General features: G+C 39.6%; 1 protein-coding gene across 1 annotated transcript; it reads right to left on the reverse strand.

Annotated features, from left to right (window-relative positions):
- Positions 1-6,749: 6,749 nt before the first annotated feature.
- LOC146687580 (aquaporin FA-CHIP-like) lies at positions 6,750-9,137 on the reverse strand. The gene is made up of 4 exons (XM_085438631.1): positions 8,711-9,137; positions 7,858-8,019; positions 7,642-7,722; positions 6,750-7,370 (listed from the first exon to the last, which is right to left on the reverse strand). Exons 1-4 carry the CDS (start codon positions 9,071-9,073, stop codon positions 7,191-7,193), a joined length of 786 nt encoding a protein of 261 aa, XP_085294757.1. The 5' UTR covers positions 9,074-9,137; the 3' UTR covers positions 6,750-7,190.
- Between the last annotated feature and the right edge of the window lie 5,035 nt (positions 9,138-14,172).

Consider the following 14,172-nt stretch of genomic DNA (forward strand, 5'->3'; position numbering starts at 1 on the left):
GTCTTCATCTTTGAAAGAAAGATGAGAAGCCCTCCATAGAATCACATTTTACTTGGGCAGCATTTTTCTTCATCAAACAAATGTTTTGTTTTGTTTTTTTACTTGCACATCACTCTGATTGATTCTTCTGTTTTTAATGTTGACTTCATTAAAAATCAAGTTTTCTTTTTTCTTTTCTTAAAAAAAAAAAAAAATCTGCCTGAGATAGCATTAACATGTGTTTTGACTATAAAGAATGTTCACCCAGGAAAGATGCTAGAATGACTGGGATGACATGGCATTTAATATAGGGCTGTGCGATATGTCCAAAATCTCATATCCCGACATTAAGACATCTATCGTCCGATAACGATATAAATCACAAAAATGTAGCATTTTTTGTAAAATCTGTGACTCTCAGGCAGCTCGACTTGCGTGAAGTGTTTCCAGCTGGGCGTCGCGTACCTGGAGTCGAGTGTTTTAACCGATGCACGAAACGATACATTTTTAGACATAAGTTGTAACGGCCGCCGTTTTCTTTGTGAGTATTTATTGCATGGCGTGCTGCGGGGAAAAGCCTGTTCTAACGTTTGAGTCTAAGGTTTATTTTTTAGCAACTGACGGCTCATTTTTGCTTATCATTCGTAAACACTCTGCATACTCTTTCAGTGATTCAGTTTATTTTGAAAAGTCTCAACAGGATCTTGAGCTTTATTGTGAAAGGTTTATGTGGAACAAGCGGACACACGGTGATTTTACCGTCGTTGTTGCTAACGACAACGCATAAAAAAAACGCTTGTCTGTCTATAGTGTGGTTATATTAAATATAAGAGAAAGAGAGAACTTTAAGAAATTAATATAGCCACTACAGTGACCATCAAAATAATGAAAAAATATTGCCGTAAACAGTTTATTTTGCGACAACGCGAAACAAACGATAGCATAAAATGAAACGATAGACGTTTTCATATCGTCATCCGATATATATTGTTATATCGAACAGCCCTAATAACACGTGATAGCATTTTAAGATGTAATGAAAATGTAATGTAATGTAAATGCAAATGTTGGTACAGGAGGTTATCATTTCTTGTTCTTTAAGCTCTGTGCTTGCAGACCATATTTTATTTCCTTAAAGATCAGCACTTTATCTTTTGGCACACGTGTATCTTTAAAGGTACTCCTTGATTCTGTAGTGTGCTGTAAGCCCAACATCCTCCACAGGCAGTGGAGGTTTGCTTTTGTGGAGTGACGACTAACAAGATCAGAGCCTAAAAATGTATCTCTGTGCACTTTCTGCATACACATAATACTTTTTCTTGTGAAAGTTGCAAGTTTAAATCATGCAAAAATAGTTGTAAATTAATTGACAGTTCTTACAGCCAAATGGCATGAAATGTTTCTGAAACAGCTGTAGCACTGGACACTTTTTTAGGTACAAATTGCTAGTACTGGGTCGGGCCCCCTTTTGTCTTCAGACCTACGTTAATTCATTGTGGCATAGATTCAAAAAAGTGCTGGAAACATTCCTCAGAGATTTTGGTCCATGTTGACTTGCTAGCATCAAGTAGTTGCTGCAGATTTGTCAGTTGAAAATCCATTAATTGGATTGAGATCTGGTGACTGTGGAGGCCATCTGTGCACTGTGAACTCTCTGTCATGTTCAGGAAACCAGTTTGAGATGATTTGAGCTTTGTGGCATGACACAATATCTTGCTGTGAGGAGCCATTAGAAGATGTGTACGCTGTGATCATCCATCTTGGATCAATATAAAGCAGGATGGATCCATGCTTCCATTTTGTTTACAACAAATTTTGTACCTACCGCCCAAATATCACAGCAGAAATCAAGAATTATCAGTCCAGGAAACGTTTTTCTAACATTCTGCTGTCTAATTTTGGTGGGTCCATCCAAATAGTAGCCTCAGTTTCCTGTTCTTAGCTGACAGAAATGTTAGTGTGGTCTTCTGGTGCTGTAGCCCATCTGATTCAAGGTTTAGAATTAGAATAGAATAGAATTCAACTTTATTGTCATTGCACATGTCACAAGTACAAGGCAACGAAATGCAGTTTGCATCCATCCAGAAGTGCTTTAACCATAATATAGATATATTACAGAAATGGGTCTGTTATAGGTATGAGGGTACAAAATATGGGTCTATTATGGGTATGTTATAATGTACACGGTATGAAGGTATGGTGTGAATATGTTATAACTATAAGTATGTACAGGCTATGAACAGGATATAAATATGAAAACTATACAGAAATATGAAATAAAAAGCTATACAGAAATGAAATATGAACTATGTAAGTTATAAACAGTTGTAAACAGTTGTAGAATTATAATTATCGTATTGTACAGAATGATTGTCTATACAGCATTTACAGTAGTGCAGTTAAGTGAAATATGTGGATATTTTTACAGAGGCTATATAAAGTGCTAGTGGTTGTGAGTGGTGGTTCAGTCCATGTTATTATTGTGTGTAGGAGGGTACAGTTGTCCATTTGTTTGTTTTTGACCATTGTGTGTGTGTTCAGTTATAGGTGGTTGTTTGTATGTTCAGTCCACGAGTTTAATGTGGTTCAGATGTCAGGAGGCAGGGTTCAGGAGTCTGACAGCTGTGGGGAAGAAGCTGTTTCGGTACCTGGTGGTCTTAGTCCGGAGGCTCCTGTAGCGCCTCCCAGAGGGCAGGAGGATGAAGAGTCCATGTGATGGGTGACTGGGGTCTTTGATGATTTTCCCAGGCCTTTTCAGACACCGCTTCCTGTAGATGTCGTTTATGGCAGGAAGTTGTGCTCCAGGAATGCGCTGGGCAGTTTTCACGACCCTCTGCAACGCCTTCCGGTCCGAGGCAGAGCAGTTCCCGTACCAGACTGTTATACAGTTGGTCAGGATGCTCTCGATGGTGCAGTGATAGAAGTTCACCAGAATGTCTGAGGACAGGTGGTTCTTCCTCAGAGTCCTCAAGAAGAGGCGCTGGTGAGCCTTCTTGACCAGCTTGGAGCAGTTGGTTGTCCAGATGAGATCCTCGGAGATGTCGACACCCAGGAACTTGAAGCTGCTCACACGCTCCACAGCCGTCCCCTTAATGTGGATGGGTGGATGTGGGTCAGCATTCCTCCTGACATGTTGTGTATTTGGAAATGCTCTGGCTATTAGCTTCTGACTTCTGACATCAACAAGACATTTCCTTGCAGTGAACTGCCTATTGTCTCTTTTTGGGGACATCCTCTGTAAATCCTTGTTTACAACAGTTTGTGAAATACTGAGACCGGTCCACCTGGCACAAACAACTACACCCTGTTTAAAGTCACATAAATCACCTTTCTTCCCCACACCTAACTGCAGTGAAGTGTTGCCTTGTGATTTTTCGGCTAAACATTTGCATTAACAAGTAGTTGAACAGGTTTATCCAACAAAGTGAATATAATTTGTTTTAGGCCAGTAGATTGGTCAGAGAGAAATCTGCCTTTCAGATGACCGGTGTTGTTTCTGGCTATGGAGAGCCCACCAAAGCCAATCATGTGAGCATCCTCCCCTCATTCCCCCTGGCACTCAGATGTAAATAAGACACAAACATTTCTTCCACAAATGTTGTCTTCCATATACCATATATCATATACATGAACACATATGAAGATGTGGATGCTCTAATGAACCCCAGAGAGGATTTATTATGGTGCTTGTAATGAGAGGGAGGCCTCAGCCTACTAACCGAGAGATTATAGGATGGACAGAGATGATTTAATCAAGCAGAAATGGAAGCAAGTCAAGTATATAATCAATATGTATGCTGGTCTGTTAGGCAGAGTAAAACAGCACTGACAACTTCAAAGGGTTTTCCTCGCAGCTGCTTGAAACGGGTGAAAGAACAAAATAAAAGTAAGGTGAACAGAGAAGAAGTGCAACTACATCAAACAGTAAGTAAAAAAAAAGATTAAATTGTCATTATATATGTTTCATTTATGTTACACCCCAGCCCAGGGAACCGGCGTGCGACATAAGGAAAATAAAAATAAGGAAAAATGCCCCCCCACTCCCTGCTCTTAAGGAGGACGAACCAACAAAAAACAGCTACCACGGATTTCACAACAGCCAGTCAGTTTATTGAGTCCCAAAAGGTAGCAGGCATCAGGGTGAGCATGGCCAAAACAACAAACAAAAACTCCAGAAATGAAATGCAGCTGGCTTACCTTCACAGAAAACCCCAAACGAAAATTACATGTGTCTTACCTGCCTCCCTAACCAAAAACAAGAGAAAAGGTTCACAAAGAAAAATGGCTTCTCACCCCTACAGCTACCGAGTAAGAAAAAGTATCAACAACTATTTACATCTATATACAACAAATTACAACAAATTATTTACAACACGGGGGGGGGGATTAATTCATCTGCAGGTCCAGACGATGAGATTGAAGCGTCTGTGCATAAAAGACTCTCGCTGAGCCTGAGTGGTTTTCTCTAAATAAGGATCCTAATCGCAAATAGTCTTATCTACATATGACATATTTTCCATCACCACCCTCACCAGCCACAATGATGTTATCTGTTATTGTAGGAGACAGCAGTGAAGCACAGAACAAAGAAAGATTAATCAACAGTACAACTCCAAACCCTTTTATCTGGCTATCAAATGTAGATCTGATTCATGCTGGTTATACATTTTAAATTCCTTGTACGTCGATATATCCGACTGAAGTAAGACGCACATAGACTTTATGCACAAAGCAGTTGGATGAAGGGATTTTTCTTTAGTTTCTGGGTTGTTTTTAAAATTGTATTTTCAGGAATGGACTTTAAGCGATTGATTTTCTCTTGTCTAGTGAGTGGTTCAGAAGTCTTACCCTCTTAGCAGTGACCTGTATACGAATCCCTACATATTATATAGCATGTCATGCAATGAATGAGTTACTATAGATCCACTGGTTAACAAAACTACCACCATCATTTCGGTTGATGAAGGGCAGGGCAATCAATACATACATCTTCACTGTACTGAATGTTTTTTTTTTTTCAAAGTCAGTGATTGTCCCATATTGCAGGTTTAGGTTGAGAAATGCTCAGGGACAAAACACACTTTGATAAGTTAAACCCTGTGCAGCAACTCCCAAATTTGTACTGCAGAGACCACTTTGTTGCTTTGGGGAGAACACAGCAGAAGCTGAATCCCAGCCCCCTGTGCTAAAGCTCAACAATATGCTGCAGCCAGTAAAAAGGAGCCTTGATTGCTGGATCAAAACTGTCACATGCAACAGCAACCTGCCAGTGCTTCACCTGCTAAAAGCACAACCCCTCCATTTGTAATCAACAACAGCTGGGCAGCGCAAAACCCAAGAAAACAGGGGTGGAAAATCTGTATTCATACGTCACTGTCTGCATGCTTGGGTGTTTGGGCTGCTAGCCTATTCTTTACATCACTTTTGTTTCTCACCAAACATTTTTTGTAGTCATCACTGTGGCCCAATCCTTTTCTTGCCCACCTTCTGCGAGCTAATCAGCCTCTTTCCTGTCTGCTTTGCAGACCCACATTTTGTGCAACCCACTTCCTCCTCGTCTCTTCCTCAACTGTCCAACTTCTTCATCTCTGCCACCCCAGCATCTACACTCACTTCCTGCTTCCTACCATTGTTGGACTTTGCCCTGCAACATAGCTTCATCAGAGTCTAACTTTCAAATACTTAATATCACAAACTCTGTATTTCACTAAATCACATTCAGTTCTTTCACATGACTTTCATTAAAACGCAGGGATATCAAACTCATTTCATGGCCACATGCAGCCCGCTTTGATCTTAAAGAAAAAGAAGTGCAATTTCCACTTTACATCTCAGTTTTTCTAAATGATAAAAAATATTGCTGTAGTAAATGAAAGAAATGTGTTAGCATGAATAAGTAAACATGTAAAATTACAGGAAAAGAGAGTGTCCTATTCTATCTTTCTTTCTTTCTTGATTCCAAGCTGTGACCTGGAACAAGACTTCCTGTGCACCTAGCTCGCAAATCAGCCACTTTAGCCAAAGTCCACATCGGATGGAAGACCCGTGGTCTCAGTTAGTTTGCAGCACCAGGCATCCAACCAGGAGAGAGGAATTCAGAGGCTGTGCCTAACTTTAAGTCATTATATAATTTTTAGCAGTTCACCTTGTACTTAACTTTTGGGAGGGGGTTGTAAAAGAGATGAAACACAGGAGGTCAGTTTTCTCTCTCTCTCTTTTTGTTGTTTTGCCTTTTTCAGATTTCTGGAAACTTTAGATTTAATTTAAATGTAACACCACCAGATGAGATTAAAGCTTTGGGGTATGATGTGAGGTTCTCACTCAGATGTTTTTTCCCCTCTTTTTGTTTATGTTTTTTGACCTTTTTATTCACATTTCACATTTTACCCTTCATGATCTGTGAATTGCAGACAACTTTACTCTCATTTGTTTTTAAATAAAGCCAGGATGCTAAACTAAACCTTTCTTTGCCACAAGGTTATTCAGATTGCTTAAAAATTTGTGAAGAAATTTACACAACTAAATAATAATATCAGCTAATTCATCATTCTGTAAAATCTGGTTTTAAGAACAGTTATTTTAGTTGAAGTGTTGCTTACATATTCCATTTTCACAAATGAACTTGTGTGTGAAGAGCTTTCTGATTTCACAGTGTCTGCAGGAGGATTGCAGAGTAATAGGATATCATCTTTTTTCATAGGAGGTCCTGTATGTGTGATAGATTTGTGGTCATCGGACTCCATAAGAAAAATCTAATCCATACACTGGAATAAAGAACACAATATTTTTTTAATATCCAGTGTTTTCTTTTACTTAAAAAAGTGAGAGGTGTTTCAAAAGTGCACACACAATACATTATCCATCAGAAATAAAACGTGATAAAGATTCATAGAAATATGTATACAAAAATGGCTCAACCTGGAATACTGATATTGTAAAAACAAACATTAACACTCGACTCTGTTGGGAATTTTAGAGTTAACTTGTCTCAGCGGTTTTTGGCCAAGCACCAGTTTTTTTGGGATAAAAAACTGGTGCTTGGCCAAAAACATGAGCAAAATAGGAAGGAAGCACTAACTGACCCGTTGACCACAATCCTCATTGGTTACCTTAAAACAGTAGAAAAAACCCCACTAACATACTAAACTAAATTCTAATGCTTTTGTACAGGAGTATAGATATTTACAATAGCATTTCATGTTTGCGTAGCACTACTTTGAGGTCATCTCCATAGTTGTTGCATCGTTGCCTCCGTTGACATCATAGTCACCCACTGGCCCGCTGACCAGCACCTTCATGCGGTCGGGGAAGTCATCGAATTTGGGAGAAAGCAAGAAATCGTACAGAAGAGCTGCTGCCACACCGCCACACATTGGACCCACCCAGTACACCTACAAAGGGAGAGCTTTGATCAATGTCTGGCATCATTACAAGACAAAGAGAAACGCAGATTCCGGTCATGGTCAAAAGGCTTACTTTAGTCGATCTCTCTAAATGCAAAACAATAGGAAAGCTGTAACTGATTAACACATGCAGGAAGATTCACAAGTAACTGAGGCATCTGTCTGCTGATGAATTATTGAATTATTTAAGCTTGACATATAATATCAATGCAGAAAAAATGTGAGGTATGCGTAAAGTGATTCCCCCCCTCTGACTTACCCAGTGGTCTGTAAAATTGTTCATGATCAAAGCCGGGCCGAAGGAGCGAGCAGGGTTGATGCCACAGCCTGTGTAGCTGATCTGCAGTCAATCAACAACAACAAATAGGCAACGTGAGAGAATATCATCAGCAGGAGCAGAATCCTGCCATATCTGCTCCTGGTTCCCTTTTTACAAGTTATATATGACTGACGATGGCGTTAAAGTGAAACTTACAGCTGCCAAGTGTCCCAGGCAGACTGAGAGGCCAATGGCCAAGGGTGCAGAGCCGGTGACATCACGCCGTCTTTTATCAGTGACCGCAATGACACACAGCACCAGCTGGAAGGTCGCCAAAAGCTCTATGCCTACGCCTTGGCTGGGTGTGACGCCGTTGAGCTGTGAAAGTTAAGGGAGGAATCCAAAACAACACTTTGTCAGACTTTGTCAGACTTTGTCAGATAGATAGATTGTTTCCTAGCACAACCACTTCCTATTTAGTAGCTCCTGGCATTGCCCAGGAAGCCTGACAGCAATCTGGCAGTGCTGCAAAGTGCCACATTGCTTGTTCATATTTCTTTCGTGGAAAACATGGTTATTATTGTTCACATTAAGTGGAGCTGTGCGGCTTCTCGAGGTGGGGGGGTGGGGCTGGATGATGTCAGGTCCTACCAGTGCTGTTTTTCAGTAAGGAGAGAGCTGTGGGTGCTAATTACAGAGTGGTGTAGCATTAAGTAATAACTGCTCATTAATTTAAGTGAAGAATTCTGGTATTCAAAACCTCAATTTCCAGAAACAGATTGCCAAAGTACAAGTGGGTGGACACTATATATATTTCCTATTTCTTTTAGCTGTTGCAGCATGGCATACTTTAATAATAATGTGTCATCACTATTCATTAATAAGTATTGACAGAATGTCCCAAGAACCACATAATCAGTGCCAATTCAGCACTTACATCCTTGTAAAAGTTTCAGTTTTCACCGTGAAGGTACTTTAAATACACAATGTTGCATCATCGCATCGCTGTGCTTTTATTTTTGCTATTAATGCAGAAATGTTTGAAACTGAAGATAAAGTTTATACTTACAGCGTTGACCCCCAGTTCAGTTCTGTTTTCAGGCCGTGTTCCATACACAATGCCACTGGCTAGGGCTGAGCCCAGCATCTGGGCAATAATGTACATGATAGCCTTGAACACACTGATCTGGCAGCTGGCAAGCATCCCAAGGGTGACTGCAGGATTCAGGTGGGCTCCACTGATGTGGCCTAAACTTTGGGCCAGAGTGGCAATGGCAAGTCCAAAGGCCAGTGACACCTTCACCTCTTGGTCTGGATTACTGTTGTTTGTGTTCCCAATAGCTGTGGCGATGCTGAGAAAAATAAAAAGGGTCATCCCAACCAGTTCGGCCAGAACTGCCCTCCAGAAAGCCTTGCTCTTGAACTCTCTCATTTTGGCAGCTGTGGGTTTGAGCTGGTCCTCTGTAAGATGTACTCACAAACAACAGCAACAGGCTGCATATATAAGGCCTGGGTTGATAATGGTTAGTGGGCGGGCTTTAAAAAACTGAAAGAGAGGGCCACACTGAATTAATGAGAAATCCAAAAGACTGGGCTCTCATCCCTCCCTCTGCTCCCTCGCCCTCCCTCCCTCCTCTCCCTGTCCTCTGGCCCCTCTCTCACTACCTCCCTGTGCAGTACTTTCTGGTCTTTGGACTTTCGTGAGTAATAGAACAGGATCTTTAAATAGCTACATCCAAAGGTACATTTTCCATTCATGCAAACATTTACAGTTTTGTGGCAAAGCCTTTTATCGTGAGGTTTTTAGAGACAAAACACGAGTTTGCTTTAAATACAGGTCCAAGGAAGAAATACAGGTTCACAGAAGGAGAATTTTACACATTTAAAGTCATCTTTTTCCTATTTATATTCATTTTAAAGTTGGAAAATTCTGACTTTGAGTAATTTCTGGCTTCTGGGCAGTCACACCTTGGACAGCACATAAGGGAGTGGGAAAGAAGACAACTCCCACATAGTGATTTCAGGCTTCACCCGCCCTCCACTGATAAAGTTTACATGCCACTAGATTAGGAAGCAGTTTTTTGAGGTGTTTAATCCTTTTTGGCTTAAAAATGGGGAACATTTATTATAGATGGCAATAGCAATTCATCAACCGAAAGCATGTTCTCTAAATAGTTATTAGTTATTTTGTTGACAGAGAGTTAGAGCACCGGCAGAGTGAAACATCAACTCTGTGAATTGAGCTGCCTGTTACACCTGCCCCCTCAACTCAAGGCTACAAACAGCAGCTGCTTTAACTGGTGAATGTCTGTGGATGATTTAGTGAAAATCTGTATTAAGTTCTTTACCCAAAATTATAGATTCCTTTGCGGTACATGTCCACTTCACACGTTGGAGTTATATGGTATATGTTCAAACTGTCTTTAAGCCCCTTCATGTCCCCCTTTCCCCCCCTTTGGGTAGTTGTGTAAAAGTAGCAAATAACCACCTAGAAAGTCAAACTCACAAAAGTAAAACTCAGCTATATGCCTCCAGTATCATTAAACTATTTACCTCCTACTTTATTGTTAAAGTCATGATCTCCCAATTTTATTACAACTAAATGACCTTCAGTTTCATTTATTCTGTCATTATTTTCACAATGACTCTATTTCTTTTAATTGTTCTATTTTGTGTCAACTTTTAAGTAGCATCAAAATCACTTTACTGGAAAACATACTTTCTGAACATCGGTCAGTGTGTCATATTTGATGATAATGATTACTGTGACTAAATTTATTTTATGTAACACTTTTGCAATATATTACAGAAAGTGATGACTGTCAGTGAGTTCCAGCTTCCTGTCCATCAAAAATAGGAGCAAACACTGAACTTTTGAACTCTGCTCATTTTTGTGTATTAGATCAAACCGGATCAAATTGCAAAAAGGGAAAAAATAACATTGTCTTTAGAATTTTTGACTAAAATCACTAAAATGTGCTTTGGTTTTCAGGAACACATGAACAGAATGACATATAATGTAAATAATAATGACATATCTTCACAAAATAGATTTTAGTTTGAAGTAGCAGATATATTTCACCACAAGGACATTGTCTTCAGAAGGCTTAGACCTAGCTACAAGAAAATATATTACACTTCCCCATTTAATTTTAATGCTTTATTTAGCCAAGGCTTAACTTATATTTTGATTTGAATCTGGGGAATGCCAGACACCCGGATGCGCTGTGGGAAGAAGGCAAGCTGTTGGAGGCAATGTTCTTCTGGGAAATCTTGGAGCACAACAACAGTGAGTTTGAGGTGTAAACTTGGCCTCCAAATTTCCTAGAGCTCAAGCTAATGAAGCAGCTGTGGGATGTGCTGGACAAGCAAATCTGATCCATCGAGGCCCTCGCAACTTGCAGGACTTAAAGGATCTGTTGCTAACATATACACAAGTATACCTCCTTGGGTCCCGTGGAGTCCATGCCTGTATGGGTCACGGCTGCTTTTGCACTGAAATGTTCTAATGTTATGCCTGATAGGTGTACGCTGCAGAAGGCAGAAAATGAAATAATTTCCTTTTTTCCTTTTGACAATATTAGCATTAAGCCAAAACTGCAGGAATGGAACTGCCTGATGAACAACTATGTCCATTTAGTCTTTTCATAAATATTCATAGGGAGTATAAAGATTCAACTGCTTTCATTTGTGAGTGAGCATTTAAATGATGGATGCTAGTCAACGGGAAGCATTTACCGCTATAAACCAAGATGAGTAAAGTAAAAATACCATTTTGGAAGCGTTAACAGAGCAAAATCAAAAGTATTTTGCCTCAGTGTCATTGTTGGACAGTCATTGTTCTTACTGGAATATGCCCAGTATTGAAATTGCAAGGAATGTGATTAAGGTGTATACATTCCATAGGGTTTTGAAAGACTGCCAGGTAGTTCAAGTCTGTTTGATTATGACTATCATATCTCTGAACTCAAGTAAACAATTTGGTTTTAGTGTTAAACTGACAGACTGCCTTACTCTATCTTTAAGCTACATTTAAACCGACGGAATACACCTCCAATGGTTAAGAGCTGAAGTTTGACAGACGATCAGTTCTTGACGGAAAATTTATCATATCTATAGATAGAAATTTTCATGACTGTTTGTTGCCTTTGATATGCAGAAGAAGTACTGGTGCAAAGTGTTCTAGGACCGGTGCAGTCAGAGGGCAAAGTTGAGAAATAGTGATGCACAGAATAAAGTGTGTGGATGCACGAGTAGTTAAAGTTTAGTATATTCATGGCCAGAAAAGTGCAGCGCTCAAGCAGCTCAGTCAAAAATGAAATTTGAATCCCATCCAGCCTGGCCTCACTTACAGTCTTTCATATGAGCTTCTATCCTCCCAGCGTTGCTAGACAGAGGCGACCCAGTCACATTAGCAATGACTTACTAACATTTAAAAGTTGATGGCTGGTTAAAGACCTAATAAATAATTTATCAATATCTGTTTGTCACACTGAATAAAAATATATACTTTCTTCCACTAGTGCTGTCTTTTCTTCAATGTTAAAACTGAAGGACATGAATTTGAACCAGATTTACAAAGTAAGATAAAGAAAGGCAAACAGTGACATCTTGCCAACGGTCAGTAGCTGAACCTATAACAACAATGCCTAAGAGTGAGGGTTTCTTTCCAGATGGAAACTGTCCAAACTAAATACAGGAGCGGATTTAGGTAAAGCGGTGACGTATAAGGTTATGTAGACATGCGTAAGCTCTTTGGTTTGAAGAACAAGAAGACACAAACATCTGTTAAAGGGGTTAAAGCTTTATTGTTACTGAAGCTGAGGAACTTACTTTACATCTTCATATATAGACCTACGTGCATTACGCAGTAGATTTGTATAGTAGCAGCTTTGTATGACTCACAGTTCAAAGTGATTCTTGTTCAGCTCATACTGGCTTCAGCCCCTCAACTAAGTTGTTTTAGCTCCTCTATCTTTAAAGCAACTCTTTCCTTAGGTGGGTGTGACTTCCGTGCCCTTAGCAGTGTGTCTGGGAAAGCTCACGCAACACAACAGTGAAGTGATAAAGTTGATTGATGGAGATTTAACGTCTTGAGAGTGTATGCTCTCCTCCTTGCACAAAATTGGTTAAGTTGTGTCAATGCCCTCCTCTCTGTATCTAGATCCTCTCATTAGGAGCCAGAAGTAAAAAGGTAAATCTTAAACTTAGTGTTTAGAGCAGTAGTGTGAATCCTGAGCTTTTTATGTCACATTCTTATGTTTTCTGGCCTCACAGTTTGAAACTTTGGCTATGTTTGATCTGAGCATTCATCAGCGTAACAGCGTATACAGTATGCTGTTACAGAATGTAAGGAAAGGCACAAAAGGTCTCATTTTAACCAAAACCTGTGGTGACCAACATCATTTCTTTGGATTGTGTAAGATCACAAGTTATGAGTAGTCATGAGTAAATATGCATAAGAGGACAGGAGTTCATGTAAGGAAAGAAAAAGAAAGAAAAAAAAGGAGTTTTGAGCTTAAAAAGATTCGTATGTCTTAGTCATTGTATCAATTTCATTCAAAACTATTGCAACACAGAGATGAATATTTTAACCAAACCCTCAGTCTGATGTGTTACAACAATAATATAAATTAATTAAAAAGCAAAAGCAAAAACACTATAAAAAATAACAAAACCCCAGTGTATTTATATTAGCTTTGTGGCCTTGGATTCTTCATTTTTTCTCTCAGATATGAGCCATTTGAGGATATATCTTCACATAGAAGGCAAACATCAGCATATATTTTGCTGTGACCTGTTTTGACAGAAATGTAAACAATTCCAGAAATCTTCCACAGTTTACAGTACAATAAATGTATCTGGATCTTATCACAGTTTTAACCACTACTGGTAGTGTCCCCAAATCATACCTTCACGTCAAATCAGGCTGAACTGTGATAACTGTTCTGACCGCCAGCAGAAGAATGTGGAAAATGTTTGAAAGCTAAAAAAAAAATAAAAATGTAAACACACTGAAAAGCTTGCGTATGAGATTCATGTAAGAGCTGTAATGGGGCTGTAATGAGCATTTTTAAAATTTTCCAGCTGTCAATGGGAAAGTTCATGGTGCGTTTGATTATTGCATCTCTTTTTGTTTCAATTCAGAGGTGGTGCATACCAGATATACGGTGAACAGTGGCACTGTTACACCATAAAATCTCATCTATGCGACATAGACTGCTAAAAATCCTCAAGAGTTACACTGAAAACGCAGTGAATCACAAGAAGGAGCAGGACTGGGAGTTTTTCTTACTGAACATAGACAAAATCATAACTCTCCCACCCACAGCCCAAAGACATGGTGTGATCATCCATAGGTGTGAATATGAGCACGAATGGTTATCTGTCTGTGTTAGCCCTGTGACAGAGTGGTGACCTCTCCAGGGAGTGGAAGAGTGGAAGATGAAATCAAACCGTACACATGCACTGAGAGTTTGCTGGGAATGCTGTGGGTTAGCGGCTGAACAAACAAACTGCAGTATAAAAATT

This window comes from Copadichromis virginalis, linkage group LG18 (genome assembly GCF_057382275.1).
Source record: "Copadichromis virginalis isolate Kocher_CV1m ecotype Utaka linkage group LG18, C_Virginalis_male_GT1.1, whole genome shotgun sequence".
Classification (NCBI taxonomy): domain Eukaryota; kingdom Metazoa; phylum Chordata; class Actinopteri; order Cichliformes; family Cichlidae; genus Copadichromis; species Copadichromis virginalis.